Source organism: Leptodactylus fuscus, chromosome 8 (assembly GCF_031893055.1).
Source record: "Leptodactylus fuscus isolate aLepFus1 chromosome 8, aLepFus1.hap2, whole genome shotgun sequence".
NCBI lineage: Eukaryota > Metazoa > Chordata > Amphibia > Anura > Leptodactylidae > Leptodactylus > Leptodactylus fuscus.
This window is the reverse complement of record NC_134272.1, coordinates 29,433,864-29,460,619: the sequence shown is the minus strand read 5'-3', so window position 1 is coordinate 29,460,619 and position 26,756 is coordinate 29,433,864. Positions and strand designations below refer to the sequence as shown.

The 26,756-nt window shown below is 42.8% G+C and overlaps 1 protein-coding gene across 1 annotated transcript; it reads left to right on the top strand.

Annotated features, from left to right (window-relative positions):
- The first annotated feature begins 68 nt into the window (after positions 1-68).
- On the top strand, positions 69-26,304 carry CARF (calcium responsive transcription factor). Its single transcript, XM_075284292.1, has 15 exons — positions 69-111; positions 3,968-4,086; positions 5,298-5,411; positions 5,704-5,797; positions 9,041-9,179; positions 11,072-11,156; positions 11,414-11,603; positions 11,866-11,986; positions 13,841-13,984; positions 15,841-16,071; positions 16,531-16,693; positions 19,031-19,106; positions 21,415-21,530; positions 24,853-25,381; positions 26,021-26,304. The coding sequence occupies exons 2-15, from the start codon at positions 3,979-3,981 to the stop codon at positions 26,134-26,136; spliced, it is 2,226 nt and encodes a 741-aa protein (XP_075140393.1). The 5' UTR covers positions 69-111; positions 3,968-3,978; the 3' UTR covers positions 26,137-26,304.
- Positions 26,305-26,756: the final 452 nt, after the last annotated feature.

Sequence of the window (26,756 nt, the reverse complement as noted above, 5' to 3'; positions counted from 1 at the left end):
TTCCACGGTTCTACGGATACCGCGAAGGGATAAGGCTGGAAGGCTTTTGTTCTTGTGCACATGCGCAAGTGTCCTGGTCTCCATGGTGGTGCCTGCGAAAGCCAAGACGAGGTTGAGTAGACTCGTTTTGAATTTTCTCTTCTTGGTGGCTGGGTCCCACCCCTCCCCCTTTTTATAGAGCGCCGTGCGGGGCAGTGTGTGGGGTTGAGCTCTGGCGCCGTAGTCTGGTGACCTGGGGGGAGGGTGTCGGCGGCGGTAGGGGATGAAGGAGCGGCACCCTGGATTATTAGCTTATTGTTTAGCAGCCTCTAATATGGCGGTGCTGTGTGCTCAGTGGCATCTGGCGCAGACGGAAGCGCCGTGTAGTAGTAGTGCACATACAAGTCACTGCAGCCCTGTGACTACAGGCTGCCATGCATGGGGATGGAAACTGAGTTATGTCCTGGCTGTATGGGTTATATGGTAGATGTCTGTAGACAGGCAGTGACAGCTGCTCACACACCGGCATCACTACTTACTGCATCACTTCTATGTTGTGCAGGTAAAAATTGCTGGGAAAAAGTCCCTATATCACTATACGTGTCCTTATGTGTTATACTGTAACCGTACAACGCTGCATCAAAAAGAAAAAAGTTGAGTTTTTTGTTTTTTTTTTTTTTGTAAAATATCAAAATCTGCATTCTAAATTGACCAGGTTAAAGGGATCCTATCTTTCAAATACATTTTATTCTCATTAACACAGCGGAATAGCCTTAAGAAAGGTTATTCTTCTTCTACCTTTCATTGTCTTCTCCGCGCTGCTCTTCACTTGAAATCCCGTTTTTTTGTTTTTTTTTGTTGGTATGCAAATGAGTTCTCTCGCAGCACTGAGGGTGGGCCCTAGTGCTCATACAGCACTTAGGGCGTCCCTAATGCTGCGAGAGAAATCTCCAGTGCCGCCTCTATCTTCAGCAACGTCCTCTTCACACATCTTCTTCTGGCGCAGGATTTAGACTTCTAGGCCTTGGCCAAAGCCGACTGCGCGTGCCCGCCAGCCACAAGAAAATGGCCGCTTACCCAGTATTGTAAGTGGCCATTTTCTCGTGGCCGGCGGGCATGCGCAGTCGGCTTTGCCAATCACACCTCTTGCCTGACATCGCCCTCCTGATAGTACAGAGACAACGAAATAGCATATTAGACACCAAAACTAACTACACTGATTGCTTGGGAATGGTGGGGGCTAGAGAAAAAATTCCAGTGGTGCTGAAAGTAGTGGAGAAGCAGCGATTAAATTACGCAAAGAGCTGGACTTGGCGGAGTTGCAGAAAGGTATTTAAAGGGATTCTACCATTAAACTACCTTTTTTTCTAATTACCACGTCGGAATAGCCTTAAGAAAGGCTATTCGTCTCCTACCTTTAGACGTGGTCTCCGCCACGCCGTTCCGTAGAAATACCGGTTTTAACCGGTATGCAAATGAGCTCTCCGCAGCAATGAGGGTGGGCCCCGGCGCTGAAAGGCCGATGAGCGCACCCCCATTGCTGCCCGAGAGCTCTTTCCTGCGCCGCCTCCTTGTTCTGCAGCAACTCCAAGCTTGTCCTCCATGCACAGAAACAGACTCTTTAAGGGGTTATCCATCTTCCAAAAATTATGTGCAAATACATCCAGCCCTAATACTCGCTGTTACCTTTTACACATTTTGCTTAGCTTTATTTTACTTGCTGCACCATGTATCACTATTATTTACGTGCAGTGAATCTGTGGACCAACTACATTTCCCATGATTCATTTTACTGCTCTTACTTTCTGTGTACCGCTCCTTTCTCCACTGCAATGAAATCACATGTAATAAATCAGTCCAACTTCCGAGGTCACATGATGCTGTAATGTTTCGTTTGCTGCTTGAACTGCTCACATGGACCAAATGCAACGTCACTTTGAGGTCAATGACCTAAAATTAAACAATATTAAACAGTGCTGAATTTAATCCTGTTGTTTGGCCTGTATAAAAAAAAAAGACTGTTTGGGTCTGCACCACTGCTTCTACCGAGCTAACTTCCCCACATATGGCGCTTCGGCTGTGGGCAACCCAAGTTAATCAGTCAAGACAGGGACACAAAATGCAGCAAACTGGTTTATTTAGGAAAAAAAACTGGAAAATAAATAAACCTTAACTTCAGGCACAAAAAAAATAAACAAACAAAATACAGCCTTAACTTCAGGCGAAAATATAATAAATACCTGCTCGTCTGAGCCACTAGCTAAACAGAATGGATAACCTAACTATACATGTGGTTTATTTCCAGCCACACAAACCAAACAAGCACAATTTTGTCTCACCAGACTCAGGGTTACAGGACAGAACCACACACCTCCGTTCACCTCATGGAACTGCAGGCTCTGCGGCCTTTTATGGGTCAGTAATGAGCCCAGGATCTACACCTGTGCTGAGGCTGAACTCCATAGAACTACAGGAGTGTACTGTGCCTGCTCGCGTAAGTGGCCACAAAAAAATGGCCGCCCACATGTGAAGTCGGCTGTATGGAGGTCCGCTGGCAGAGCCGACCTGCACATGTGTTGAATTTTGACCCACCGCACGCCGAAAGAGGAAGATGAGGAGGCCGTTGGTGACGAAGATGGAGGTGGCACTGGAGGGAGTTCTCTCGTAGCATTGGAGACGCCCCCAGTACTGTTTGAGCATTGGGGCCCGCCCCCAGTGCTGCGATTGAACTCATTTGTATACTGACAAAAACCCAGGCGAACGGCGGAACGCAGAAGACAACGAAAGGTAGGAGAATAATATCCTTTCTTAAGGCTATTCCGACATGTTAGTCATAAAAAAATGTGTTTGAATGATAGGATCCCTTTAAGAAGTCACTGTTCGATGAAACTTCCAGAAAGCAATAGAACACTGACCTTGTAACCTGCACCAGTTACAGTGAGGTGACAATAATAAAAGTACATAATAACACATTCTACACCAAGTTGGCATACTAAACTCAGTCATCACTGCACTCCTGACACATCTACTTACATGTGGGTTTAGCCCTTCTTGTGCAATAGGCTACAAGTCCGAGGTGAAGCCAGAAAAGACATCTGTCTCGTAGCCATAGGACAGGTGATAAATGTATGATACCTGGGAGCTCCACCAATAAGACAAGCTCCGATCACTAGTACGGGGCCCTGAATTGTGCACGCTATCACACCATTCACAGCACAAGGCTGATGGAAACAGACAAGTGTCTTTTGTCTATCCCATAGATTTCGCTGGAAAAAAGTGAAGGGTCCAGCACTAAACCAACACTGCAGCCGCTTCATTCTCAGGATCTGTCAAGGTCCCAGCAGTTGGAGAAAGTGACTGACATACTGCTGATGTATAGACATTACTTAAAGTTTACATTCCTTATATCTTGGGTTAGGCTCCACCTCTGACCTTGACACTAAATAAACGACTTGCATACAATTCTATAATACAGTGGTTAAGTGCAGTGAATATTTGATGCGCTTAACCCCTTGGTGTTCGGCCGCTTACACGCATTCCTATGAGAGCGAGGTATTAGACGAATACAATTCGCTCAACACTACTGGAGAGTCATTTAGTTAGGTGCTGGTCACTGAGAAGAACATGCCAATGTTTGAGGATCGCCCTGATTTTGGTATGGCCTGAGTTATAGGTGGTGATGAAATTCCTTCTACATGGGGGAGGGGGAGTGGGTGAGCTAGATGAGTGGGTGGCGGTGGTCAGACGTGATTTGGTTCTAAGGCTATTGCTGGACACCTCTTGCTTGGCCGCCCGGTGTGGAAACGCGTAGCCTTTTTAAGATGTTGTTCTTAGAGCAATAAACAGAACCGATTCATCTTAACCATCCACATCATTTAATTTTAAGTTTATTACGGATTTTTCTTCCATTTTATATCCTTTCCACAGTCATGTGCAGGAGTATTAAGATCATAATCCGATGTTATATTATATATATGTATATCCACAGGACACACAGAAATGGAGAGCAGTGGGCTACAATGTGACACAATGGCACGCCCCACAGAATTGCTCATCACTTGCACTAATACGGACACACAGTCAGGAGAGCCAGTACTGGAACTTGAGGTCAGTAAGTTATGCGCTATTTTACTCTAACCTATGTCCGACCATTCTTCTATTAACTTAACCTGGTTGTTCCACTGCAGACACGCATTCCCTATCCATATAATGACTTGTGTCTGCTCACTGGAGTTCTGACCTCTGGGATCCCCAGCGATCATGAGAACAGAGACCTCCAAATCCCTTCATATGAAGGCGACACCTGTAGCTGGACATAACTGTTTGCCGAATTCTGCAGCAATCTGAATTTCTATCCGGGTGCTTTATCAATGAATGTACTAGGTGTGTACAGGCGGAAACAAGAATGTTGTCACTTATTGAGCGAAAACAGAGTTTTTGATAATGGGGGGGGGGATTAAAACATAAAGAAGGTTTCATTTAGAATAAGATTACATAAAACTGTAAATGGGGTCAGTAAGGGTATGTTCACACAGTGGAATTTTTTCTAGTTGACATATTCAGCTTCAGATTTTTTCAATGAGAAAAATAAATAAAATTTCAATTAAAGTTGTCACCTGGAATCCACCTGAGGAACAAGCGTGACGTTTATTGGCTTGCTGAAAAAATGATCGTCTGGCTCCCATTGAAATGGTAGGGAAGGTGGAACATATAAAAAACATCCTCATGTCTGGCAAGTCTGAAGATGTGGCAGATGTGTCACCTAGCATTAGCCATTGGGATATATTTGGAGTAGTTTAAATCCATCTAGTCTCATCTTATGTCTTCCTAGTCATATGCTTAGTTCTGTGTGGACACCGTGCGGCAAGCACATGGACCCCATTATAGCCTACTGGCTCCGTGTGCTTTCACTGCACACCACTTGCAAATGCGTTTGGTAATCGGTTCAGGGAGTCTGCATGGGGACCCCCTTACCCTCGAACGGAATACCAAACGCATTTGCAAGTGGTGTGCGGTGAAAGCACACGGAGCCAGTAGGCTATAATGGGGTCCATGTGCTTGCCGCGCAGTGTCCACACAGAACATGCAGATAGAAAAGTACTTCATGATCCACTTTCTGGGGGCAGCACGCAGAAAGCACACGGACCCTGTTATAGTGTATGGGGTCCGTGTGCCTTCACTGCTCACCACTTGCCAGTGTGTTCGGTAGTCCGTTCGGGGGATCCCCATGTGGACTCCCCGAACGGATTACCAAACATAGGTGTGAAGAAGGCATTAGACACTATTAGTAAATCTGTCCCACTCTGTTTTGTCCTCAGGATGCCTCACAGCAGCAGATCTCAGCACTTACTGAACAATACCACTTCATAGATCAAGATGGGAATTCCATCCGGTATGAGATTCAGGCCCTGTCTGGCACCAGTCCTCAGATGGTAAGTTAGTTGTAGAATTCATATGGAATGTTATTCATAATTCATATTATTATATTCCTGCAATGCTATATATACAGATAATGTATACAATGATAGAAGGGCCATAATAATCTCTGTAAGTGATGAGAATGATAACTGTTATGCATCTATGGATGTCATTCAGAATCTAGATTGACAGGACTAACTGTACAGAATAAATAAGAAATGCAAGCGATATATGTATTCATGTTGTTGTACTGTGGCTGTATACGACTGATCACGTTTCACTTATTCTTTTTACCATTCTATAAAGATGATATTGGCCAGCGAGTCAGAGACTGGACAAGTGTTCCACGTCAATGTCATTCCCTCCAACCAGGCAACAGCCCAGCTTCTTATTCCTCAAGGTAACACAAAGCAAACCTCTGAGCTAAAGTGGTTTATTAGCATGGTAAGGTATAAAACTCCTGGGGCAACACGGTGGCTCAGTGGTTAGCACTGTAGCCTTGCAGCGCTGTAGTCCTGGGTTCAAATCCCGCCAGGAACAACATCTGTATGTTCTCCCCGTGTTTGCGTGGATTTACTTCCGTTCTACAAAGACATACTGATAGGAGAAAAATGTACATTTTGATCCCTATATGGGACTCACAATCTACATGAAAAAAAAAGGTATAAAACTCCTGTTAACCCTAAAAATTATCTTTATTTTATATGCAAATTATTTATTTAGTTATATAGCAGCAACATATTCCACAGCGCTTTACAAATATTATCATCTTTATCTGTCTGAAATAGGGATCCAAATGTATAATCCCTATCATATGTTTTTGGATCGTGGGAGTAAATCAGAGTATACAAAGGATACCCACACAAACACGGAGAACATCCAAACTCCATGCACTGGATTCGAGCGTCGGACTCCATAGCTGCAAAGCATCAGTGCTAACCACTGAGCCCCCATGCTGTCAGTTACCTGACTTCTGGGCGGGCCGATTACCTTGACACATTCTTATTGTAACCATGCACATAATGGCATGATTGAGGTCGTGGAAGGGGTCAGATGTCATATACAGAATGTCAAGATAGCTGGTCCACCCAGATGTCCATGTCATGTAATTTGTGTGTTTAAATATATATATATATATATATATATATATATATATATATATATATATATACAGTCCTATGAAAAAGTTTGGGCACCCCTATTAATCTTAATCATTTTTTTGTTCTAAATATTTTGGTGTTTGCAACAGCCATTTCAGTTTGATATATCTAATAACTGATGGACACAGTAATATTTCAGGATTGAAATGAGGTTTATTGTACTAACAGAAAATGTGCAATATGCATTAAACCAAAATTTGACCGGTGCAAAAGTATGGGCACCCTTATCATTTTATTGATTTGAATTCCCCTAACTACTTTTTACTGACTGACTGAAGCACAAAATTGGTTTTGTAACCTCAGTGAGCTTTGAACTTCATAGCCAGATGTATCCAATCATAAGAAAAGGTATTTAAGGTGGCCAATTGCAAGTTGATCTCCTATTTGAATCTCCTCTGAAGAGTGGCATCATGGGCTACTCAAAACAACTCTCAAATGATCTGAAAACAAAGATTGTTCAACATAGTTGTTCAGGGGAAGGATACAAAAAGTTGTCTCAGAGATTTAACCTGTCAGTTTCCACTGTGAGGAACATAGTAAGGAAATGGAAGACCACAGGGACAGTTCTTGTTAAGCCCAGAAGTGGCAGGCCAAGAAAAATATCAGAAAGGCAGAGAAGAAGAATGGTGAGAACAGTCAAGGACAATCCACAGACCACCTCCAAAGAGCTGCAGCATCATCTTGCTGCAGATGGTGTCACTGTGCATCGGTCAACTATACAGCGCACTTTTCACAAATAGAAGCTGTATGGGAGAGTGATGAGAAAGAAGCCGTTTCTGCACGTACGCCACAAATAGAGTTGCCTGAGGTATGAAAAAGCACATTTGGACAAGGCAGCTTCATTTTGGAAACAAAAATTGAGTTGTTTGGTTATAAAAAAAGGCGTTATGCATGGCATCCAAAAAGAAACAGCATTCCAAGAAAAACACATGCTACCCACTGTAAAATTTGGTGGAGGTTCCATCATGCTTTGGGGCTGTGTGGCCAATGCCGGCATCGGGAATCTTGTTAAAGTTGAGGGTCGCATGGATTCCACTCAGTATCAGCAGATTTTTGAGAATAATGTTCAAGAATCAGTGACGAAGTTGAAGTTACGCCGGGGATGGATATTTCAGCAAGACAATGATCCAAAACACTGCTCCAAATCCTCAGGCATTCATGCAGAGGAACAATTACAATGTTCTGGAATGGCCATCCCAGTCCCCAGACCTGAATATCATTGAACATCTGTGGGATGATTTGAAGCAGGCTGTCCATGCTCGGCGACCATCTAACTTAACTGAACTTGAATTGTTTGTCCAAAATCCCTTCATCCAGGATCCAGGAACTGATTAAAAGCTACAGGAAGCGACTAGAGACTGTTATCTTTGCAAAAGGAGGATCTACTAAATATTAATGTCACTTTTCTGTTGAGGTGCCCATACTTTTGCACCGGTCAAATTTTGGTTTAATGCATATTGCACATTTTCTGTTAGTACAATAAACCTCATTTCAATCCTGAAATATTACTGTGTCCATCAGTTATTAGATATATCAAACTGAAATGGCTGCTGCAAACACCAAAATATTTAGAACAAAAAAATGATTAAGATTAATAGGGGTGCCCAAACTTTTTCATAGGACTGTATATAATGAAAGTCATTTTTTTTAGCATTACCCCACTTTTATACATAAAGGACACCGTTAAGTGTCAGGTCACTGGGGGTCCCTCCACCAGCTCCTCTAGCAATCAGGAGAACGGGGGGCTGATAGTCCCTCATGGCTCCTCTTTTTTAATGGAGCACCAGTGTGTTTGTATGACCTGCGCTCCATTCATTGCATTGGGACTGCAATCTCTGCGTGTGATCGGTGCTCCATTCAGAAGCACGAGGCATGGAGGACTTCTCCGTCCTCCTCCTACTTATCACTGAGGACTCAGTGGTCGGACCCCCAGCGATCTGACACTTAACCTGTGGATAGGGGATACGTCCTTAATGGTACATCCCCTTTCACTTATACTGATAAAGATTTCTGCTCCACATTTTATTCCCCTGATGTGGTTATTGGCCATTGAGAGGGGAAGCACAGTATCCTAAATCTTTTCTCTGGTGGTTTCCACTTTCACTTTCTTCAGTATTTGTACTGGTCATGCTGAAACAAGGTATTAAATTCAATATGAATACACTGCCTAGTGCAGGGATGAGGAGCGATACAGGACATCAGAGATTTTAGCTTTCATATACTTCACCCTTAAGCCCTGCACTAAGTATACCACAATATGAATGTTTTATAAGTGGATAATATATCTTTAGATCTGAATTAACATCTTAGAATGTTTGTACTTTGTTGGTTTCCCGTAGCAAGAGGGGGAAAATGTCTACACACAAACATGGTAGTGAATATTTGGATTTTACATTTCATGACTATAGAGACAGTTTTATTGTAAAGGTAACCCAAATGACAGCATGTGATTGTAATGGACAATTGTGTTTTATGGTCTGTAGAGCCTGTAGAACACAACCAGCCGAGAGAGAGCCTGCAGACTGTGCAGAATATCTCAGGGAATGATGCTCCAGAGAACAGCAGCAGCTTAATAATTCACTCCAACACTACACTTGGTGTAGCTAAGAAATCACCTGCCAGGTAAGAAATTATGTTTTACTACTCCATTGTATCATCATACTCCTATAGTATAGTGTAAGGGGGCGATCACACTTACGCCCGTGTCCGCCCGCCGGGTCTCCGTCCTAATACCCAGAGAAACTGTATAGAGGACGGCTTCCCGGTGGTCAGTTTTAAAGCCCATTCACTTGACGCTGCTGTGAGGAAGGGCGTTCCTGCCTGACTGTCAGAAACGCCCTTCTGACAGTGAAGAGCTACAGTACCAGAACCGATAGCTCTTCACCAGGGGCACAGAATCGGAAAGCCGATAGTGCGCTGAATTTAGCGCACTGTTGGTTTTGTAACGGTATATAAAACCGCATGTGCCCCAGGAGGTGAAAGGTCTTCTTTAAACACATTGTTACCTACAGTAAAGGTGACCATTCACCATACAGGAAACCTTGCCCAAGCTCTCATGGCTTAATAAGACTCCACACACCTAAATGGTGGTTCTCTCCCTATGGAGTGACGATATCCCCTCAACCCTGTTTTTGTCCAAATCAGTCAATTATCTCTTGTACAGTATATGGTGGGGAAGGGGGTCTCCCAACTCTTAAGTGATGGCTGATTTCAACAGACCTGATCCTTGGTTACCACCACTGGAGCGTACTGACTACAGTTTATACCCCTCTCCCCACATGCATGTTTATGGTGGATTCAGGATGAATATCTGTTGGATGAGTGCTATCTTTAAGAAACACTCTAGTAATTTATTTGCCTATTTAGTGCAGCATATGATATTAATATTTTGTATTTATTATTTTTTTTACTTCCTAATTGTTTGTATTGATGCATAGTCAGGGCTTTGCACTAGATGCAGACCACCAGCATGCACCAATAATATAGATGAGTTTTATAGCTGCAGCACTCTTGGTCGTCAAATATGATGTCAATAGAAGCATTCCCTGCATGGGGGAGGTAAGGGGTAGAGCTTGGGATAGGGGATTAGGTTCATGAGAGCTTCCAGTAGGAATTTGATGCTGATGCTGTAATTCACAGAAGGTTAAACCACACAGTGGAGCCTTACTTCTCTGGATCAGAGGTCAGATTGTGATCACATGACACAGCCACCCATAATAAAAGGGTTCAAATCAGGGCTGGGCAATAAAAAAATAACCAATCCGAAAGTCAGCTCTATTAAGCACTGTGAACTTTCCCATATAGATCATTTCAATTATTTTGCACCATGTTGCCCTGTCTCACACTGCCATTGCCTAAAGCATATGTCAGTAATAGTACTCCATCTACACTATCCAATCAGGATTGCTGATATGCGAATAACTAAAACCAAAATTCAGTGGCATATACATAGTGGGTGTGTCATGTAAAAGGGGGAGGGTCCTAAAATAATCATTCATAAATCGTAATCGAGGTAAAAGTCCTTTCCTTAGGAGCGGGACAAGTGAATAGAATAATTCTACAACACCAGATACAGCAGCTGCTAAGTGGATGGCATGCAATGCAAGCAATACAGAGGCTGCAGCAGGCAGCCCCATCACACAACTGGATTCCAAACAGTCTGCTGCTGTGAATGGACTAAACCTAAGGACAGGCCATCAGTATTTAGCACCATGACAGTATTCATCACTAGAGATGAGCGAGTACTGTTTGGATCAGCCGATCTGAACAGCACGCTCGCATAGAAATGAATGGACGTAGCCGGCACGCGGGGGGGTTAAGCGGCTGGCCGACGTCAAAGCGAAGTACCAGGTGCATCCATTCATTTCTATGGAGCGTGCTGTTCGGATCGTCTGATCCGAACAGTATTCGCTCATCTCTAATCATCACCACTGTTGTCTTTACTCAAAGCCTGATTTTCTCATTAGATTTTATGTACAGAAAACTGGAATAAACACTTTAAAACATGTTTTTAGGTTATCTGTAGAACAGTTTCCTAAACCTCTTCAACCACTTCCTCCCAACATTCCTATATGGGCGCGACGTCTAAGGAATTGTGAGGTAAGGTGCCAGCATAACCTATTATGTCATTTAGATGGTATATATGTATTCATTGGATTTAAAATGTTTGGTTTGGTATCTTTGTTTATAGAGAATATAATTTTAGTCAGACTGAATGTATAGGTGATGGAGTAACACCAAAGTCAAATAAACAGACTGGTGTCATGTCGACCCTTCTTTTTTATATTTACATTACAGGAACAAATAGTCATATGACTTGACTTTTGACATGACTCTATTGGTATTGCCTCTTTCAGAAAATTGGAGATTCTTACCGGGGCTACTGTCTGAGTGAGGCTGAACTGATGAGTATTTTAGGTCTACACAAGCAGCACACAATGAGCGTTTGGGGAACCCGACAATCTCCAAGCCCAGCTAAGCCGGCCACTCGGCTAATGTGGAAGTCACAGTATGTTCCATATGACGGGATTCCCTTCATTAATGCAGGTATACAATGTATCTCTGTGTAGTATAGTCTCTGTATAATATACAATGTATCTCTGTATAGTATAGTCTCTGTATAATATACAATGTATCTCTGTATAGTATAGTCTCTGTATAATATACAATGTATCTCTGTATAGTATAGTCCCTGTATAATATACTTTGTATACTTAGACCTTTATGTTATTTGTCACAAGGTTGTTATTTTCTCAAGTCACCCTGGTGGGAAGTCAAATGTATGTTGAAAATGTATTTGTCCTTGTAGGAAGCAGAGCAATTGTAATGGAATGTCAGTATGGACCAAGAAGAAAAGGATCACAGCCCAAGAAGAGTGGGGAAATTGAAAGCACTACTGGGCAGATGTATAAAGCAACATGTCCAGCAAGGTGGGTATTCTTCAGCACTTAAAGAGAACATTTTACTAACTCCACTTTTAGCATATTTTTTTAGTTACTGCTCCACTCATTCTGGCACAGTTGAAATCTTTTCTGTAACCCCCATCATTCCTGAGCAATCAATGCGGTTAGTTTTGGTTCCTGATATGCTATCTAGACTTTGTACTGTCAGGAGGGCGGTGTCAGGCAGAGCAAGAGAAGGGATTGGATTCTGAGCTGACACTGGCTGCCTCTGATTGGAGCTCTGAATCGCACCTCCCTGCCTAACACCGCCCTTCTGACAGCACATCAGGCACCAAAACTACCTGCACTTGTTTCTTCAGAGCAATGAAGGCTTCAGAAATAATTCCAACTGATTTTAAGACCTTGAATTTGTGGGGGTGGTGAAAGGGCCTCTTTAGGAAGGATAGTATCAGAACTCTCGCCTCTGGGGTTTTGTTCCCTCTGTTTGTCTGTTTCTGACAGTTGTACTTTCTATGCTGTTTCCTTAACCCATTCTCTCTGCAGGCATGTTTCAAGTTTTTGATGTCCTGCCTTTCAAACCCAATAGCTTTTTTATTTTTCCGTTCACTGAGCCATGTGAGGGCTTAAACCCTAACTAAACTTTAGGACAATTTTTCATTTTCTGTCAATATTTCAATTTAGTGTCATCAATACATTTTGTAATATACTTTATTAAAAATTGTGGCCATAATCTGTGAAATCCTGCATTTTTTCCTTCTCCCCCTTTCTTCTGTATTGCGCGCTGTTCTTTCCTATCATTGAATGTTACTGTGTACAGGAGTACGGCTTTGTATCTTGGACATTATAAAGCATATAACTTAAGAAGATTCTCTTCTTTCATGTGACACTAAGGCTACAGTGCGATCTAAATTATTTTCCAGAGATTTGAGTGGTAGAAAACACAATCGGGATTGGGATTATTATATCATATATATCATACAGCTGCATGTAAATATCTTTGGAAATAATTTAGATAGCGCTGCAACTTTAGTGTCATATGAAAGAAGAGAAAGCATTTTTTTGTGGGGCTTGATGTACTTTTTAATTTTACCATTTTGGGGAATGTCTGATGTTTTGATTACTTTTTATTGACATTTTTATGGGAGGCAAAACGTCAGTTTGACTCTTTTGATTCCTTTTACCCACTACAGCGTTAGCCATATGAGAAAAATACTTCCATATATTTGTAGATCAGGCATTTTTGTATGCAGGGATTTTTGTACCTTGGGGGTTTGAACCTGCAATCTTTTGATTGCATATCCCATAGACTTGCAGTCTGTGAGAGTTTCAGTACATAACTAATGCGGCTGGTCCTACTCATCAGGTCATCACCACTCAATGCTATATAGCAGTACACGCAGGGAGCCTAGGGGACAAGCTGTACACACTGGGGAGGAATAATTTGCTTTAGGCTCCATTCACATGACTTTATCAGTGTTTTAGGTATGCTTCTCAGGGCTAGTACGCTGATCCGTTATTGTCTGTGACTTCGTGCATATGCCCATGTATTATCACTGGTCTGTGTAGGGGTCGTGAGCCCATGGCAAAATTTAAGACAGACCTGTTTTGTGACCTGCTGAAGGAAATAAGTGGGTTCATGGTGGCACAGGACCCCGTTCACAATTATCATCCATGTACTGTCTGTGCTGCTCTTCGTTGGACCCTCTGTTGCACCCAATGCTTGTGTGCGTTTAGCCTTAGCAGGTAAAAGAATCATTATTTGTAAAGGAATGACATTTAGGAAATCTAAGTAGGAGTAACCCTTTAATGTATCTGACTTTTATGCAGTTAGGTAATGGTAATCGTATGTTCAGTTGTGTAAGTAATAACTCTATTTTTTAGGATATACATAAAAAAAGTGAAGAAATTCCCATCTTATCGCGTTTCTACGGATCCGAAGGTTGACAAAAAATTGATTAAATTAGAACAAGAAAAAGCATTTAATTTATTGAAAAAGGATTTGGAAACAAGTGATGGTGTTCTAAGGTATGCCCACTGTCATACACTATGTACACACTCATCTGTCACCTAATGTTTTATTTTATGTGCCTTGTTTAACTGTTGGGGGGTGTCATGCTTTAGCAGAAAAGGAGCAGGGTTTATTGAAAAACGGGACAGGGCTCACAATACAATACATGTGCTACGAAGTGCAAATAGTTTAATGGACATGGACAGTAAGTCAACTGATATCCAGCACTAAGCCTACTCATAGGTCTCATATTTACCATCAGTTATATAAGAATCCGGCATATTTCAAGTCTATTACGTTTGGTCTGGGTTTGCAGTCTGTACCTATTAGAGCATATTAGTAAATCTTCTACATTGTCTGCTCACATGAAAAATACTAACCTAAATATGGTAATACGCCTACAGGTATAAATGCATCTATACCTACCAAGTTACTGGGGCTATAATACTCAGTTTCCATACTGAGCCTACAAGTGCACGTCTTAGGGTCAGATATACTCTAGTTCTTCTTTTTTCCTGCAGGTTTTCCTCCTTTAAAAGTGAATTTTAAGTATGATGCCTAAAGAGTCTCCTGCATGGGTCCTAATATAATTATTAGTACCTAAAGACAAGATGATTCAGACAGAGTACAATATGCTGCCTAGTACGCAGCTTGTGTCTATCTACAACCGATGCAATGTCGAAATTAAAATTTACACTTTACGAAATAAATCCTTGAATACAGTGTCAGCAAAAGATGCACATGGGGTATCAATTCACCTTTTTACTAATGTTACAAATCGAACATTAAAGGGGTTATCTGGGATAATTTGAAAGCCATACACTAATCTGAAGAGCCTCACCCCTCCTACTTTCTAAATAACATTATTAATAAATAAAATGTATATTTGACCATATCCCTGGGGCGGTCATGTGACCACTCCAGGGATATTTCCTGATTATCCAGTGACAATCCGTTTCCTCATTTCTGGAAACAGATCATCACTACTCCTCCTCCCCCCATCCACTCCACTCATACTTACCATCCATGGCTTCTTCTGGTGAGACGGCTCCTCACTCTCTACATAGACAGGGTGTGCGCTCTTCTCCAAGCAGTGTGCGCGCACTGCTGCCGGTAAATCACCTCTACTGCGTGTCCACGCATGCGCAATAGAGGTGACTCATTGCTGAAGAAGAGTACACACAGACTCAGTACAGGAGGAGGAGGGCAAGTGTATAATATGGGTGGGGGGTTGGGCTGAGTAGGTAGGGAAGGACATATAGGATAGGAAGGATAGCTAGAGAGACAAGGAGGGGGTGTATGAGGGGAGTGAGTAAGGAGGGGGAGACAGGTGAGAGGGGTTAGTAAGGAAGTTACATAGCAGGAAGCAGAAGGATGTAAACAAATGCAGGAGATACCAGGAGCCCTAAAGACACCCAGAAATCACTCAAAACACTCTAAATAATATATGGGTGTATTTATTAACCCACTAATAGTACTGATAGGCACATTTTAACCCCAAAAATTATTTTGCCCGGAAAACCCCTTTAATGTCAGACGCAGATAATTACTTCTTGCATTTCTATACCATTGAGATAAACAATGTATCCAATCACTAATCTATTGAATATAATAATGTCATATTATTATATTAATATTCTCTTATTACTAACACAGGCCTGCAACTAAAAAGCGGTTTGATTATTTTCACCTAATTTCCAGGTATTTTGGTGTAGTGAAAACAAATAAAATATTGAAAAAACTCTTAGACGTCAGGATTTGCCACAAAATGGAAAATTGTCTTCAAATGTACCTTTTTGCCTAATGAAATATTTTGGCTACTAACCATTGTTGTGCTGTTTTTCGTTCTCTTTGTGGTGTATTTGTCACGCAGATGGTACGTCCAGCTACCTGATCAGGAAGCGCATCAGTATCATAATTTGGACTCGGGTTGTTTCTCTTCTTCACCCACGTCATTTCAGCCACTGAATGAGGAGGAGGAGGAGATAACTGGTGAGGAGAACTCAGCTCTGTCCTCTCGACTCCATCCTTGCGTGGCTGAAAAAATCCGAGAGCTGGTGGCCAAAGGCTTTGAAGAGGTTTATGCTGTGAGGAAACAGCTGAGGTAAAGACAGAAACCGCTGAAACCATTGGACGTCTTGGACGCCATTCATGTCTTATGGAGTGAAACATTAGTTTGATTTCACATTGCTGGATATTGGGGTTTTGATTCCAATTGATATTGTGTTTGTACAGATTCATTATCCAATGGTTTCTACGTACCAAAAAATTTTGCATAAAGGACCAGTCTGTGTTATGTAGGTTTCCGTTACCTGCACGAAACGGGAGACGGAAACCTGCAGGCATGTTTCAAACCCATTCATTTGAATGGGTTTGAAAAGTGTCCGGCCGTGAGCGCCAGTGAGCGTTTTATGCTCTCCACGGCGAAACTTTTTTTTTTTTTAACAGAATCAGACATGCAGGACTCTGTGTCCGGTGTGAACCCAGCGTAATTGTGAATGAACATTTCTTTGACATTGTAATAAATATATTATTGGCTATTGCCTTTTTCAACCTGTATTAGGAAGTTTGTGGAACGTGAGCTCTTCAAACCTGATGAAATCCCTGAACGGCATAATTTGTCCTATTTCCCGACTGTAAATGACCTGAAGAATCACATCCATGAAGCACAAAAAGCCCTGGGAAATGGAGAACTCATCTATGAGCAGGAACCTATTTCAAGAACCGTAAGGAAGATGATAAGATAAGAATACCATATGGGATACCATTGGGATTGTTAGTAGTGTTGAGTGAATAGTATTCGTCAAATACCTCGCTCCCATAGGAATGCGTGTAAGTGGCCAAACACCAAGGGGTTAAGCGCATCAAATATTCATTGCGCTTAATCCCTTGGTGTCCGGCTGCTTACACGCATTCCTATGGGAGCGAGGTATTCGACGAATACTATTCGCTCATCTCCAATTGTTACTAAATAGAGATGAGCGTACATTGTTCGGATCAGCCGATCCGAACAGCACGCACCCAGCAAAGTCAGCGTCACAGGTGCTTCCATTCATTTCTATGGGTGTGTGCTGTTTGGATCGGCTGATCCGAACAGTGTACGCTCATCTTTATTACTAAATGTTCTTTAATGGATTGTGGTGTAAAAAATAACAAATCCATGTGAATTAACACAAAAGAAAAAAGGATAACAGTGCAGCCTGTTGTAGCTCTATTTCTATGTAAGAAATAACATTACTTCAATGATGTTTGTGTTAAGGCATTCACATCACAATTTTGTCATCCACTTTACAGATTTGACCCTCTAAAAATACATGCAAACAAATGTATATTCATTTACATAGAATCAAATGGTTTTTCCAGGCTAAAGATATTGATATCATGTTGGTGGGGGTTCAACACCTGGCTCCACCACTGATCAGCTTTTCACAGCAGCCGGTGACTTTGGAACATATACAGAGCCAGATAAGGGGGCGTTCACAGCTAGTCCGACAGCTAGTGTCCGCTGCTAATGTCCGTGCAAAATCTTGCATGGACATTAGCAGCGGACACTAGCTGTGTCCGTGACATTTTGCATTGATTTAAATGGACATCGGGTGCGGGTACTCCCACGTCGCATACTCACCCGTCTTCGTTTCTGTGAAATCTTCTGTCTTCCGGCTTTGTTATGTCATTGGTGGGCGGGGTCACATATGCAAAGCCAAGCGGCGAGATGCCGCCGGCCCTGCGTGCGCGCTCATAGACCAGTCTAGGCTTCACAATGCGAATACAGACCCGACAGGGTGCCGGGTCTGTATTCGCATTGTGAAGGCTAGACTGGTCTATGAGCGCGCACGCAGGGCCGGCGGCATCTCGCCGCTTGGCTTTGCATATGTGACCCCGGAACGGAATAACAGCATCGCTTCTGCCGCTGCTTTCTTCATGCAGAGCAGGCACATAGCGATGTTGCTGGCTTCCTGTGTCGGCCTCTAACCCTGTATTGGCGGCCCCTTCCCCCAAAGGGTAAACTACCCCCCCCCCCTCCAGGCTCGCTCCCGTGCACTTAGCCCCTCCTCCCTCCCCCCTGAGAGCAGCAGAAACATCACTTGACTCATGAGCAGCTAAGTCAGGGCTGTGGCCACAAAAAAATGAATAAAGTGATATAGTGGACAAACAAAGCAGTTTTGCTGAAGCAATGTATTTAGGAAAAAAGTCTTACATCCACATTAATAAGCATTATAGATAGGATCCTTGTGATGGGACAACCCCTTTAATTGTCTGTTCCCAAAGATGTCCGACTTTTCAAGCGGACAGCAAAACCCACATGTAGGTTTGTACTGTCAGGTGGGTAGTCCTCAGTTAAAGCTTACAGACAAGGACTGCCTACTTGACAGTAGAGAGCCTAAGTGCCATATTGGGTTCTGAAACTAACACTTATGATTACTCGGGAATGGTGGATGCTAAAGAAAAAATTCCACCTGTGCCAGAGTCAGTGCAGCGGCAGCTATTGGAGGATGCAATTTGCAGAGATGGTGAAAAGTCCTCTTTAGCATAAACCCTATGTACACAGATGCCCATCCATTTGCATCCAAATGAGCAAAATTGATGTACATAGGCCCTAAGACAATCTTAAAATGTGAAAAGTCTAGTTGTAAGCAAACACTTGACCGCTATCAGGTACTACAATTCCTACTTTCGATTTTCTTGAGCCGATTCGTGTGCGTTTGGCACGTGATTTCAAGTCTTTTTAGAACAACCAGTAATGATGTCATTATCTAGCAATGACAGAACACATTGGGAGAAAAAAGGTAAATTCTACATAAAAGATAAGACCTTCCATGATAGCTGGCATGAAGGGGTCGCACCTGCGCCCTGAAACGTCATTTAGGAAATACAATAACGGCTCATTTAGGTCTTTCAGGTTAGATATAAGCCCACTCCCACTACTTAGCTGCTTCTGTTGTGGCCTATCTGGTTACCCGTCCACTTTAACCCATTCACATCTTTACTGTACAATAATTAATTGATGAAATGTTTTAGCCTTTCTGTTTTCTGTATTAATATACATATTTGCTTTCTTAAAGCTTCAGTGGAGTTGTGACAGTGGGAACGTTCTCAATGAAATGGTTACGGTGACCTTTGAATCCTCTTCCCATGAAGGTAACTCATATATGTCTTTTTTGTTGGATTTGTCTGTCCTGCATATTATATTCATGTTTTTATGAATAGATTTACGAATCAGATGCTTGGATTGTTTAGTATGCTTAGGACGGCAGAGGAGTACTGAGAGCTGGCTTCAAAGGTTATTGCTTTCTATGCATAGGAACTATTCAATGAAGCTTTTTCTTAATATACTTTAATAGGTTTCAGAGCTCAGTGTGTTTCATATGTAGTTCAGAATCTTTTGCTTCAATTCATTGTTCAAAGGATATTCCCGTTTCTGCCTGTCATGTCTCAGATGGGAATACACTACTCTTAACCTTGGCCATGAGACTCCTAGAAACTGCAATGAATAGCTGCTTCTGGCTGATTCTGTATCTCTTGCCCAAGACGGAGGTTTTCTCTTCTCAGTTAGGAATACTCCTATAAGTTCTGTATTTTGTATTCACCCTTGCAGTGCTCTTACTCAGTTAAGTAGGATCATCCCATTACAATAGTGCTAGTTACAGCAGTTCTCGTATAACATGATTCTCTCCGTTCCCTTATTAGTCACAGTTCTACCTACTGGAGCCTATTACGGGAGTAGGATATGCAGTAGTTGTCTGCAAGTACAACTTACATTCATGGTATACACTCACCGGCCACTTTATTAGGTACACCTGTCCAACTGCTCGTTAACACTTAATTTCTAATCAGCCAATCACATGGCGGCAACTCAGTGCATTTAGGCATGTAGACATGGTCAAGACAATCTCCTGCAGTTCAAACCGAGCATCAGTATGGGGAAGAAAGGTGATTTGAGTGCCTTTGAACGTGGCATGGTTGTTGGTGCCAGAAGGGCTGGTCTGAGTATTTCAGAAACTGCTGATCTACTGGGATTTTCACGCACAACCATCTCTAGGGTTTACAGAGAATGGTCCGAAAAAGAAAAAACATCCAGTGAGCGGCAGTTCTGTGGGCGGAAATGCGTTGTTGATGCCAGAGGTCAGAGGAGAATGGCCAGACTGGTTCGAGCTGATAGAAAGGCAACAGTGACTCAAATAGCCACCCGTTACAACCAAGGTAGCCACAAGAGCATCTCTGAACGCACAGTACGTCGAACTTTGAGGCAGATGGGCTACAGCAGCAGAAGACCACACCGGATGCCACTCCTTTCAGCTAAGAACAGGAAACTGAGGCTACAATTTGCACAAGCTCATCGAAATTGGACAATTGAAGATTGGAAAAACGTTGCCTGGTCTGATGAGTCTCGATTTCTGCTGCGACATTCGGATGGTAGGGTCAAAATTTGGCGTCAACAACATGAAAGCATGGATCCATCCTGCCTTGTATCAACGGTTCAGGCTGGTGGTGGTGGTGTCATGGTGTGGGGAATATTTTCTTGGCACTCTTTGGGCCCCTTGGTACCAATTGAGCATCGTTGCAACGCCAAAGCCTACCTGAGTATTGTTGCTGACCATGTCCATCCCTTTATGACCACAATGTACCCAACATCTGATGGCTACTTTCAGCAGGATAATGCGCCATGTCATAAAGCTGGAATCATCTCAGACTGGTTTCTTGAACATGACAATGAGTTCACTGTACTCCAATGGCCTCCACAGTCACCAGATCTCAATCCAATAGAGCATCTTTGGGATGTGGTGGAACGGGAGATTCGCATCATGGATGTGCAGCCGACAAATCTGCGGCAACTGTGTGATGCCATCATGTCAATATGGACCAAAATCTCTGAGGAATGCTTCCAGCACCTTGTTGAATCTATGCCACGAAGAATTGAGGCAGTTCTGAAGACAAAAGGGGGTCCAACCCGTTACTAGCATGGTGTACCTAATAAAGTGGCCGGTGAGTGTACATTGCAGTAACATATTGTCAAATGCATATATCAATGTTAAAGAGTCCGTTTTCTTATCTGTAGAATAATGTAGACTGTACATACTGTACACTAGTCAGATTAGGGTTAGTGATGAGCGAGTAGTATTCGATCGAATACCTCGCCGGCATAGGAATGCGTGTAATCGGCCGAACACCAAGAGGTTAAACGCTTTGAATATTCGAGGCGTTTAACCCCTTGGTGTTCGGCCGATTACATGTCTGCAGGCCATCTAGGCCTGTTAATTAATTATCTAATTTGGAACTCTGCAACATACTCTTATGAGGACACTTTAATGTCCCTAACACACGCATTCCTGTGCCGGCGAGGTATTCCATCGAATACTACTCGCTCATCACTAGTGATTATGGCAACACAGGGTACAAGGTAGGAATACATTACCCATTTATTTGATGTCCCTGTCTTGGTTCTTAGAACAAGATTCTTTGATAGAGGTTCAGAACCCTCCTAATGAAGATGAGTGTCAAGATACAGCTCAGCTGATCTCTTCATTAACCTCTCTGCAACCCAAAATCTTTGCACAGCTTCAGGTGAGTGATTTTATTGGCGTTATTCTCACAATAAATATTTATGACCTATCCACAGGAAATACTCCATAGATATGATTGTGATTCACATAGAAGTCAACAAGTAGGTGGAAGCATTTTCAAGCAGTCTTCTCCTTTAAGGCTAAGGCCCCATGTGGTGTCCCGCTGCAAAAATGCGCTGTGGGAAAAACCGCAGAGGCAACTCACAGCGGTTCTTCACCCAGCACTTTTGACAGAAAGTTCAAAGTTTTCCTTTGCAGACTTTCTGCTTCAATTATACCTATAAGGAAGTCGCCGGTTTTTCTGTAGGTATAATTGACATGTTGCGATCTCCAAAACTGCAACAGTTTTGGAAATCGATGAGTGTCCACAGTGCGTATTTTAATGCAAAGTAGGGATGGGAGTCACTAGAATCCTATCCACTTTGCTGTGACTGTAAAACACTGCGTTTTTTTCCCCCCGGCGTTTCTGCCACAGAAAAACCACGGCATTTACACCACATGGGGCCCTGGCCACGAAAATTATTTCCGCCTTCTCAGAATGTAGAATATGCACCCCTGTGCTATTCATTTCAATGGGAGCAACAGAAATAGTCGTAGTAAAGCACTCAGCTATCTCTGGCGTTACCATTGAAATACAGTGGGGCTATGCAGTCTGCGTACACCGCTACAATCTGAACATGACTAAAACAAACCTATCCTATGGACAAGGGATGAACTACAGCCCCTAAGTCCATGAGAGTTAAAGGCTGTTATGTTTCTGCACTGACTTTTTTTTAATACTCTTATACTTTAGAAATACAAAATTAGGCAAATTTCTAAATGACCTTCATTACATTCCTACTATTTCTAGTATCATTTCATTTACATAATTGATGAAAAGTTTGTGCAACAACTTCATCACATGACTGACTTGGCTGCTGCTTCTAGTGATTCTAGTTGCTGTCGGCTTCGTGCTGATATCATCTATCTGCTTTACTAAGAAGGGCTTGCTCTCTCTGTTCCACACTTTCCTGCTCTTACAACTTCAGACTCAGAGATATCAGTAGAACAAGCTGTATTGGGAAAAGGGAGCCGATACCCATGGCAGAGTTGGCAGGAGGAGGGATCACACGTCATGTAACCATGGACAAACATAGTTCTGCATAGAAGCTGCATACACAAACCAATAGGGTCATTTTCATGTACAAACTTGCTTCATTTTTGCAAATCCACTACAGAAACAGAGCAAAATTGTTTAAACCCTTTCTACTACCATGTAGGTATCAAAATAAAGCAAAGATTATCAAAAATATATTCTAGTCATTCTGCTCTTTCTTAGCAGAGAGCAGAAATAAATATCACTTAGGGCGGGTTCACACCTGCGCCCGGTCTCTGCTTTGCAGGTTTCTGTCATCTTTCCGAGAAACTGGACAGGAGACGGAAACCCGGTAGTCAATTATCAAACCCATTCAAATGAATGGGTTTGCAAAGTGACCGCTCGTGAGCGTCTTGTGCCTCTCCGAGGCGAAACTGGTGTTTTTAACCGGACAGAAAGTCGGACATGCAGGACTTTGTGTCCGGTTAAAAAAAAACGGTTTCGCCGTGCAGAGGCAGAAAACGCTTACTGGTGGTCACTTCAAGTGAATGGGTTTGAAAACGGACTGCGGAAACTCGCAAAGTGGAGACCGGGGCGTAGGTGTGAATCCGCCCTAACACTACGATCACAATGTCTTAAGAATGAACATGGTCTCTAGAGACTGTACAGTGATTTTCCATTCCAGGCTTCATTTAAACATGTACTGCTGGCCTTACATGTATGTTATCATTGTGGATGAAGGAAGTATGAACAGACAGTCTATATTAGCAAGAAAATAGGTTCTAGGTTCTATATGGCAGATCTTAAGTCTTTTAGCAGCTATAAACATTTCTTGGTAGACTTGTCCAGACTGTAAACCACAACTGCAGGCTCTGCTACAGGCGAAGACTGGCCTACAGGTGAACAGGTAAATCCCCCGGTGGGTTTCTGAGCTAGTTGACTCCCAGCTCCCCCTGGCATGGCATGGTACATTCATCGTACAGTATATCACTCAGGCTACGCTTTGATATGATATACTCGCTAGATTATTTTAGAAACTACCCAGTTCATTTTTATAGACTGTAGACACATTGGGTGGCTGAGATGACATCTAGGTGTAGAGACAGGCCAACCAATATCCTTCCTCCCTGGACCCCATCTCCTCAATTACCCTACAGGGACCCCAATAGCCAACCATCTTGTTGTAGCCTGAGGCCTGTTGCTAAAATGGTTCAAGTTCAAGGCAAGAGCCAAGCAGCTACAGACAAGACCCCAGGACAGAAACATTGACGGTCCAAAGCTAGGCAGCAAGCGGTTACTGAAAAAAAGTCTCATGATGGTAAAATTATAGAAACAAGTGTCAGGTAGTACTTGCATGTAGTTGTATAGTGGACCCCTAGAATGAATTTTACTGGCGGGCACTAGACCCTCCAGCCTGCACTGCTCTGTTACCAGAAAACTCAATTCTTTCGGTAGCTTTGACTACCCTGAGTTATGGGAAGAATATGCAAATCTGTCTCCCAAGATGTAAACAGGGAAACAGTGCCTCTGTTTGCTGCCCTCTATAGCAAGCAACCCTGAACAACATGCCCGACTTCCCAGAAGCCTTTGCTGCATGATGCGAGGTTATAACCAAATCAGTTTCTCAGCTACAGACGGCACCGTTTCTGTCTCTTTGGACGTCATCAGCGCAGCATAGAGAGAACTGATTTGGTTTAAGTGAGAGGCTGTGAGACCAGATTGTGGGGATAACGTCACTCCTTAGGGAGAGACCACCTTCTCAGGTGTGTGGAGACTTATAGCCATAGTTGCTCCACTGCAAAGGGACATGGGAAGAATATGCAAATCTGTCTCCCAAGATGTAAACAGGATCTTGGGAGACAGATTTGCATATTCTTCCCATGTTCCTTTGCAGTGGAGCAACTATGGCTATAAGTCTCCACACACCTGAGAAGGTGGTCTCTCCCTAAGGAGTGACGTTATCCCCACAATCTGGCCTCACAGCCTCTCACTTAAACCAAATCAGTTCTCTCTATGCTGCGCTGATGACGTCCAAAGAGACAGAAACGGTGCCGTCCGTAGCTGAGAAACTGATTTGGTTGGCTATAAGTCTCCACACACCTGAGAAGGTGGTCTCTCCCTAAGGAGTGACGTTATCCCCACTACCCTGTGTTAGTTACAGTGTTCTCATGTTTTTCTCAATGTATCATTGTACATAACTGGAAAATTCTATATTACATTTATTCTAATGTTTCTTTATTTTCTCAAGAGTCTCCAGTTGCAGTCGCCTTTTACATCAACTGATGGAACGACCGCCCTTATTGCGGTGAACCAGGCACCTCCTACATTCACATCTCCGGATGAGACAGCAGCGCTGATCACTGTGAACCCACAAACCCCGTCCTTCACATCCTCGGATGGCACAACAGCGCTAATCGCAGTGAATCACGCTCCTCCATCTTATACAACTTCTGAAGGGACAACAGCGCTTATTACAGTGAATCACGAATCGCCATCATTCACATCCCCTGATGGGACAACCTCTCTTATTACTGTAAGCCAAGCAGGAACAAGTAGTCAGCCGCTCGTGCTCAGTCACTTACAAAGCCCACAAAATGACTCCTCGGTGTCTGCAGTCACTGCTTTATCTCCCTCTGGTCACAACCACCTGGTCAGCATGGGGCAGCTGGTAACTGTGGAAGATCCTACAGCCAGTATGTCTGGAGAAGTGCATCAAATTCTGCTTGGGGAACTACACCCTATTCCTATTAGGATATTAGACAACCAGCCAACCATTGGTAAGTGCACATGGAAATGTATAACTAAATAATCACTAGTATACCACATGTTTAGACACAATAATAATAATAATAATGCATGTGACAAATTTCAGCAAAATGGTCATTGAGTAACATCATCAGTTTTACAGAATATGTAAAATTCCAAATTCAGCAAATACCTATTTGTGTCGGACTGCAGCCATACTGGATGTCCTTGACTAACTATCAGTAATATGATCAGTGGGGGGAATTCATCAAGACTGGCATATTTTACACTGGTCTTGATGTCTCCTGAACTATTGCAGTGCATCGGCATTCTGTTGCGGCACCCTGCTCCTGATTAGGCACGAATGTCTCAAGCCGCGGACGCCATGGATGAATCAGCCGTGTAATCCACGGCAAGTTAGGCCACGGTAAGTGCAAGTGTTGCACAACCAAAAGTTGCAGTGGAGTCCTAGCCAAAAAAAAGGCGAAGAATGGGATTCATTGACTTCTGTTTTATCACTATTTTGAGTGGGTATTTGGTGACAGAGTATCCCTATGAGATATTGCCTGCTGTACTGAAGATTTATTATCAGTAATGTAAGTAATGAAATGTTTATAATGGAGATATTAATAGATAATCACATTCATTGTCTCCTTTTTTATCTATTTTAGTTGAAGTCAATTCCGTTGATGCATTTTGCCCTGAGCAAGGTCAAGACAGTCCAAGTGACCGGGCAGAAGCTCATACTGAAGGAGCAGGAGCCGCAGACTGTGAGGACACGGCCTGATCCGCGCATTATTCTCATTCTAGGTTTTATCTGCTGCCCTCATATTGAGGGAGACAACCACATGTACAATAAAGACTGCTCGCCCAATATTTGGATCTCTCCCACTATTTTACATGTTGCATATCATTTATTCTGACATTGGATTAGTACATGAAATGAATAAAGCAACACAGCAACAAAAATCTGATGCACACCTTTTTATAGCAGATTGTATGTACACTGGCTGTATAACCACCCATTAAAGACCAGGCTTATCAGACTAATAGGTGGAATACATCACTATTAGCCATCTGTCTGTGGATGGCAAGTCTCATAACATACCCCACATAATCTGCTGTGTTGTGAAGCAGATCTGGATGTATATAGGCATATTGCTGCTTTTGTTGGATGATGATTAAAGGGGTATTCCCTACTCGCCTGTTCACCACCATGCAGGCTGTGTGCGCTGTTCACTTCCTGGTTTTCTCAGTAAATTGGTAGGTGGGGTTTCACTTGCTATCTCACAAACAAAGCCAGCTTTGCTAGCTCTATTCATAGCAGTACATGTTAGCAGTTAGTAATGGTTAGATGGTTGTAAATAAATTAGCACAGTATCACTGGAAGATGCACAATATGAAGCT